Genomic DNA, 8,027 nt, shown 5'->3' on the forward strand with positions numbered 1-8,027 from the left:
CGAAGAGAGGGGCGGGGCAGGGGCCAAGGGCTGCCGCTACCGCTGCAGCCTTCCAGACCCGCAGGCACCTCCGCGGCGCTGGTGCCTGCTGGGCGTGGGGACCCTCCCGGCCCTCTTTGCGCGGTGAGCTCCCCCTCCGCACCTGCCGGGAGGGGTGCGGGCTGCTCAGGGGGAGCGGGAGGGAAAGCCCCAAGCTTTACAGCTGTGGCAGTTCAGCTGCAAAGGGGAAGGCGGCTGCAGGTGCCCGGCCAGGCCCGAAAGGAGGCGGTGGGAGACGCTCCTGCATTGTGCAGAGCAGAATGGCGCAGGTCAGGTCGGTTCAGCGTAGACTGAACTGCTCCTTGGCAGGAGTGCAGCAGTGGCAGCTGCCTCGTTTGGGATGTTGCTGAGGTGAGCGAAAGCATTGAGGTAAGTACATGAAGTGTGTGAGGCATTTTGGTTGTGAAAATTAATACTTTGGCCCATCTGTTTGTTTGTAGCGCGTGGTTTAGAATAACAGGGAGAAAAAGAACAGGAAGTGACTAAGAAATTCACTTCAGGGGCATCAGAGCCTCAACCTGTAGAGCCAAGTCATCCAGCCTGTAGGAAGGCTCAGGACTTGCCAGGGTTTTGGGGGTGGGGCAAGCAGGGGTGGAGCCAGGGCCTAGATCCATAGTTGGTGAACCCCAGGCTGTGTCACCCACCTCCCTTTCCCCTTGCTGGAGGCAGGTTTGGATCTGTATGCAAAGTTAGCCTTGTGGTCTAGATCCTACAAGTTTGACGACCCTGATCTGGTTTGGGTGCTCAAGGCAGAGTCATCTCTGTCTTCTAAACTAGGGCTGTCCCACTGGCAGTCAACAAGGGGTTACGTTTTGGCTCCTGGACTCTCACAGGGCAGCAGCTCCCCCCATAATTCCAGCTGCTGTAGCAGCCTGGAGCCCCTCCCTCTGGCTTCCCCTTCCTACGACTGTCCCTGTCTAAAGGGGTGGGGTGGTATAGGATGGCACAGTTGGCAGTGCAGGGGGAGGCTGCAGCTCAGGATGCCTAAATGGCACAGCGCAGCTGGGAGCTAAGCAGTGAAGGGGCGGGCTCAGGGAACAGCAGCAGCAGGGGGGCTCTGGCCCACAGGGTGGGGGATATACAGCCCTTGGGGCTCACGGCCTCCACTAGTGGCTGTGGGCCCCAGGGCTACTTTGAAGATTGACATCCCAAATGTTTGTCCCACCTATGTGTAAAACCTCAGTGACAAATTCCACAGCCTCTTCAGATAATCTTTCCCAGTGTTTCAGCCATCTTTGTTGTTAGGTTATGTGTTAGGAAGACCTCTCTAACTCTTCCCAGTAGTCTCTTCTCTAGGCTAAATCCCAGTTTTTCTAACCATTGCATAATGGTTCCCTTTTAAAAATTAATTTTACTGATTCTGTGTGGCCCACCAGGTTAACTTGCTTTCAGTGTTGTGTATCCGTATCTTTTTCTTCCTCATCTCCCACTTTTTGATTAGTTCAGTGAAGGTGTTTGTTTTACTTTCTTAATAGATCGTCCAGTGTTTATGTAACTTGCCTGTCATGATTTTCTGAAACATTTTTTGTTATTGCTTCTCTTTAAAGAAACACAAGAGAAATATTGCACTAGTTAACTAGAGGTTGCTTTCTTAAAGAATAATCCTTTATTGCATATGTGCTGACTTGAATGTAAGTCCTTTAAATTTAATTTGATGTGCTGACTTGCTAATTTTGCCCAAAGGAAAACAATAGTTATGTCACTTCAGCTGTAATCTTGTCAAGCCCATAGCTAATGAGAGTTGGATCAAGTCAGTCCTTGGATCTGAGATCTGTACAGAAACCTAAGGTGCTGCAGGAAGTGATGTTAGTAGCTGATGCTATTAAAACTGTTCTGAGTAGGTAGGAGCTAGTCCCAGTTTGATAAGAGTTGCTGAGGCACTCTTAGAGGAAATGTAAAATGGAGGTGTATACTGCTTGAGGTTAATAGAACTACAATTTCTGCAAAAGCATTGTAAGCTTTGTGCCTCAGGCCAAATGCCAGTTGGGATTAAGAATTTAAGCTTCCAAAAATAGATTGGACATCAAGAATATCCAATTATGTGAGTGGAAAACAAATGTTTTAAATTTTGTGCTTCAGGGTTTTAGTCTCTTTCCAGCTCTAGAGATCAGGATGAGGTCTGGGGGGCTGGAGGTGTAGGAAGGCAGATTCACATGCCTTCTGCAGGTTTTGATGATGCGTGATATCTTGTGTTTGTCTTTATGGGGATACTAGGGAAAGTTTCAGCAAAAATTAAGCTGCTGGGTGGGACTGATGTGTACAGTAGACTGTTTACTATAAGCTTTCCTAGCAAGGCCTGTGCTTTTAGCTCTGGTTTTCTTGAATCCCTTAAAACATCTTATTTAATTGGAGCAGAAGTCTGTTACGGGTTTGAGGTAAGTATTTTGGATGTCCTTCAGGTACAGCCTAGTGCAGGGGCAAGCAATTATTTTGGGAAGAGGGCTGCTTACTGAGTTTTGGCAAGCCATTGAGGGCTGCATGACAGGCAGCCCAGTGCAGATAAATGTTCATTTTCTAAATTTTTTAGGGGTGCTGCAGGCTGGATAGAATGGCCTGGTGGGCCACATCTTGCCCGCCCCTTGTCTAGTGCAACCTTTTGGCCCTGTGGGCTAGGTGAATGGCACAGGGCTAGTCCACAGGCTGGATCGGGCCCTGGGGCCTGGCACCTCCCTCACCCCAATCCTGGATAACAGGGAAGGAATGTGGGGAAGGGGGCCCAGTGACACCCACATACCCCAGGATTGGACCCCTGAGTTGGCTCCACCCCCCACGTCAGGATTGGCCCTGGGTTCCAGTGCTGCCTCCACGTGCTGGGACTGGGCCTCAGACCTGGTGCTGGCCCCTGTGTGCCATGATTGGACCCAGCCAGCCCTGCATGCTGGCAGATGTTTTCCTGATCCAGCACACAGGGCCTGAGACTCACCGTGGATCTGGAAATCTGGCACCAGGGCAGTGGTGCCACTGTTCCCCATCTGCCAAATTTCCAGACCCATGGAGAGCCCTATGGATGGGTTGATACTGTGCTGGGAGTTGACCATGCATGGTCTAGTTCATGAAATGTTTGCCTCAACATTGCTGCCATAGATGGAATACTGCTGCCCTTCTTAGAAAAGTAAGTTCTCACCTTTTTAGTAAAAAAAAAGTTTTCTTCTGTCCTCAACTGCATTTTGAGTCCATTTGTCTCACACTTGTCTCTGAGAGTGCAAGCACCTGTGTAGCCCCTTACTTTATTTAATTCTTCCTCTTTGCCCACCCCACTTCTCTTTTTCCCTTAATTGACCAAGGAAGCTGTGAGAGGTATTCAACTTGGTAATCAACAAGTGGTGTATTTTTGAGCCTCTTTTAACTTCCATACAATAAAAAATACTGACAGGAGAGTAGTGAAATAAGGTCTTGCTTCTACTCTACTCCTGAAGGTGCAACTCAAAGTGAAAGAGTGAAAATACGATACAGGTGACAGAGAATGTCTTTGCTTATGAAGAAGGCGAAAGAATAGCGGTTGGTACAGAGACAAAGAAATGAGACATGAGGCACTTTTCATTAGAAATAAGACATAGTTTAAGGATTAGAAAAACTGCTTAAAATTCTGTCTTCCACTTTCCAAAAAACTGTAATATATTAGATACATTCTCTGATTTCTCTGATATCCTCTATATGTTTGTATGTGTGAGCATGAGAGACTTCTTTTTTCAAGCCAAAAGAAGAACAATTTATATAAGGTAAAAATAAGGAAAACCCATTTGCCTTTCCATTTGCACACCTATAATGATACGTTAAGGACCCACTGGCCCTCCTTCACAGTACAATGGAGAGGGAGAGAGAAGAGAGAACATGCATCAGCATGTTTTAAACACATGAAATGTGGCCTTGTTTGACTGTTTCTGTTTGTATAAAATTAGAATTTAGTTTCCATTTTTTTCTTTAAGGCACAAACACAATGCAGACCCAAAGCCCTAAATAACTATTTTTACCGTAGTAACATTAGTCAGTTCCTCAGCAGCAGTTACTTCCTGGTGGAATTATGAATCTCCAACATTACGGTGATATTGTAAATGGTAAATATTTATCCTTTTTTTTTAGGAAAGTCACACAGGGCAAATTAATATTTATCAAGTCATGCTTCCATATTCAAATGTCTGTTTTGAACAGACATAAATATATAGATTAAAGGCAAACCATCCTTAACCTAGCTCACTGGTGAGGGATTAAGCCTCAATTACCAGTCATTATTGCTGGTTAACATTTAAAATGTATTTGTCAACTGAGTTTGGTTTAATGGAAAATTAGTCAAATGTGAAAGGTTTCTCATGGGTAGATACAGGGCTGTCCTTGGGGGGTGTGAATTGGGGCAACCGGCGCCAGCCTTGTGCTTTGTGGGGCCCTGCAGAACCAGGCGGAGAGGTCGCAGCTGCAGTTTAGCCCACCCAGCGGGTTGAATGGCTCTTTGCCTGTTCTGGCCAGAAGCTCCGGCCCCCACCTGTCCCGCCATGTCTGGTGTGCTGGGGCTTTCACTCCCTGACATACATATGCTGTGGGACAGAGAGGGTGGCCCCACGCAGGCTGCTTTGCCCTGGGACCCGCACCCTGCTGGGATTATTTCTGGGTAGATACATGTGGCAAGTCGGTGTACAGTAAAAGTTACATAGGGGAGAAAAAGCCTCTCTGGCTGTTATGTAATGACACTCGGGTCTCTGATTCTTACATGTTACTTGATACACTAGATAATAACATCTCAAATTGACATTTTTATTTTTTAGCATATTATTTCTGTCTTTCTTTTAGGCTTTAGAAAGGATGCGTCCTTATTTATGTGACAAAATCATAGCTGAGAGACACTTTGATTACCTACGATCAAAAAAAATTCTTACTAGAGAGGATGCTGAAGAAATTTCTTGTCGACCCTCAAGTAGGAAAAAAACTGGCAAGTTATTGGACTATTTAGCAGAAAATCCAAAGGGACTTGATACTTTGATTGAATCTATCAGACGAGAGAGAACACAGAACTTCCTCTTAGAAAAGATAACTGATGTGGTGTTGAAGGTCAAAAATGAAAAACTTGAAGCTCTCAAAGGTGAGTTATTTAATAGTAAAGTAGAGGATATTTTGAGGATATCTGTAAAAAGTAAATCAAAAGAACTGTCATGTTACCTTACTATTTTTTTTAAGCATTTTTCTTTGATAGCAGGGTTTCAGCCTTTGAAGTCTTATCTTGCAGGGCAAGTCAGTCCTGTCAGACTTGTACTTAAACCCCAAGGGGCAAGTGTAGAGTCTTCTGTTTTTTACCATGCTAATCATAGAGATGCATAACCACGAAAGTGAATTGCAGTATGATCAGGGATCCTAGTTTTCTCTATTTAAAAATCCCAGAAATCTCTTTATAAAAATTCTAAAATTCTCTCATTAAAAACCCTCAAATTGGTGTTTTTCTATGATTAAAATGAAATGCCATTATATGTAGATATCAGTTGAACACAATGTTTTATTGATATATTTACAATTTTAAAGCAATTTGGAAGCCTGCCAATGCCTCAGTCAATATAATAAATTCTAAACACCTATATATTTTGGTGTTTGATTTCTTTTATTGTGGAAAATCGGAGCTCAGAGGTCCAGCTGCAGCTATTTCCCCCCTCCCTCCCCCCACACACTGCTTTGTGGCACTGAGCAGCCCTGATGTGTTGGTGCTCCTCACTTCCAACCCACAGCTGCCCGGCCCCCAGGGGGTGTGTGGGACAGGGGGATGCCTGACCATAAATGACACCATAAGTGACACATCAGGGCAACATGGGGGGGGGTGGAGATGCCCCCCAAGATTTGTGCGTCCACAGCGGGGCACAGGGCACCTGGCAAGACTGGCATGGGGCAGAAATCGCCTCTGCAGTCCACTGGGCAGGGGCCAGCGTGAGAAGGTGGAGCAATGCAGTAAGATTTGTTGTTGCCACCACCACCAAGACCCCTGCAAAAGTCACGTGGCCATGGAGTAGTGCCACACCACCAGCAGCACAACTGATGGGCTGTGGCATAGGAGGATGCACTGCCCTCACTTCCTCCTGCCATCAGCCATCCATGTGCCAGGCTGCAGCTGTACCCTGGAGGGGAGGTAGGGAGGGTAGGGAGTGAGGGTGGCCTGAAGGGAGTGCTGGTGGCTGTTCCATGACAACAAGGTAGAGTTGTGGTATGGCACTCAAGTGGCTGGCAGCCAGAGGAGGTGAGGCCAAGGCTCCCCCCTCCCCTTCCTCCTCACATTCCCCGTTCCATGGCAGCGTAGCTGGCACAGGGGTCCTGGTGGTGGCAGCAGCAGCCACAGTGAGTCTTGCCACTTGGATCCACCCTCCTGTGCTGGCTCCTACCCACTGGGCTACAGAGGCAGCTCCTGCCTGATGCCAGTCTGGCCAGGCTGCAGCCCTGTGCCCTGTTGTGTATGTACAGATTTGGAGCGGTAATGTCCCCTCATGCCTCCCTAAGGTGCTCATCCCCTCCTCAGGAGTGCACACAGTGGTGGGGAGCCACCCCCACCCCTGCTAGATGAGCTCCTTTGGCTCCATCCTCCTCCCTGGCTAGGCCTTGTGACTGCACATTCCCAGCCCAAGGTACTATGCCTTGCTCTGGCTGGGCAGTGCCCCCAGCCCCAGCTGCCAACCCTGCCCCACTCCCTCCCTTACTGTGGGGGCTTGGTGTGAGCCCCCACTGCCTCAGTCTACCCCCTTCCTCCCCCCATAGATTTGCCTGTAAACACCTAGAGGAGCTGCTCTTCACCACTGCCTGGCTGTACTGCTTGTCATGTGCACGTGTGCACACACATGTGCACATGACGCTTTGTGCATCCAATCAGCCTCCTTCCATGCCCCAAGCAGCCCCTCTGCCAACCTGTGAGGAGAAACTTGAGGTTTCCTGTGTTTAATGAGAAAATCCATGTTTTTCCAAAACCAACAGAAAACCCAGATCCCTAGTTATGATGCATGCAGATTGTGGTTTGGAGGGGAAAGGTATCCGGGGGGTGGCTTTATTTTAGTTCAGCTAAATTTGTGAAACTACTTCCCATGAGAATACATTGCAGAATTTGAGAGAGGTGGTAATGTTTTCCTCATGCATTTCCTCTTTAAACTATTTGCCATAGTGACAGGATGCTTTTTAAACTGTACTATACCATAAAATAAGCCTGTGAATGCAGAACTTATAAGATCCAGCCACTTTAGGAGTTGGTTCTAAGAAGCCCAAGACAGACAAGAAGCTAAATCTACAGTAGTGCAACTCAACAGACTTCTTCAGAGTATACTTTTCCTCCGGCTTCACTTAAACAGGCAAGGTCTTGACCCCAGTGAATTGAACCCAGAGTGATAAATGCCAAAATAATTTAAATTTCATAGATTTCATGGACATTAGAGCTGGAAGGGACCTCAGAAGATCGAGTCCAGCCCCCTGCCCCAGGGGCAGGAAGTCAGCTGGGGTCAAAGGATCCGAACAATATAAACGTCCAAATGTCTCTTAAAGGAGTCCAGAGTAGGTGTTTGCACCACCTCGGGCGGCAGTCTGTTCCAGACCTCAGGGGCTCGGACAATGAAGAAGTTCTTCTTTATGTCCAGTCCAAAATGGTCTTTGAGGAGTTTGTGACCGTTTGACCTTGTTATCCCTTGGGGTACTCTGGTGAACAGGCGTTCCCCCAGATCATGATGCACACCCCTTATATACTTATAGGCAGCCCCCAGCCTGAGCCTGCACTTTTCTAAGCTGAAGAGTCCCATGGCTCTCAGCCTCTCATTGTAAGGTGTGTTCTCTTGCCCTCTGATCATGCGTGTGGCTCTTCTCTGGACTGTCTCAAGCTTCTCCATATCCTTTTTAAATTATGGAGCCCAGAATTGGATGCAGTACTCCAGCTGCGGCCTCACCAAGGCCAAGTACAGTGTGAGGATGACATCCTGGGATTTGCTTTAGAAGCATCTATGGATGCAAGCCAGTGTTTTGCTCGCTTTACCAGCTGCAGCATCGCA

The 8,027-nt window shown here is 47.4% G+C and overlaps 1 protein-coding gene across 1 annotated transcript in view; it reads left to right on the forward strand.

Moving 5' to 3' along the window:
* The first annotated feature begins 299 nt into the window (after nt 1-299).
* BCL10 (B-cell CLL/lymphoma 10) overlaps nt 300-8,027 on the forward strand; it is an 11,972-nt gene continuing 4,244 nt past the window's right edge. Inside the window, exons 1-2 of the mRNA XM_019530603.1 lie at nt 300-308; nt 4,822-5,110. Coding sequence (XP_019386148.1) covers nt 300-308; nt 4,822-5,110 — 298 coding nt within the window. The remainder of the gene's footprint in view (nt 309-4,821; nt 5,111-8,027) is intronic.

This window comes from Crocodylus porosus, unplaced genomic scaffold, assembly GCF_001723895.1.
Source record: "Crocodylus porosus isolate Cpor-Errol unplaced genomic scaffold, CroPor_comp1, whole genome shotgun sequence".
NCBI lineage: Eukaryota > Metazoa > Chordata > Crocodylia > Crocodylidae > Crocodylus > Crocodylus porosus.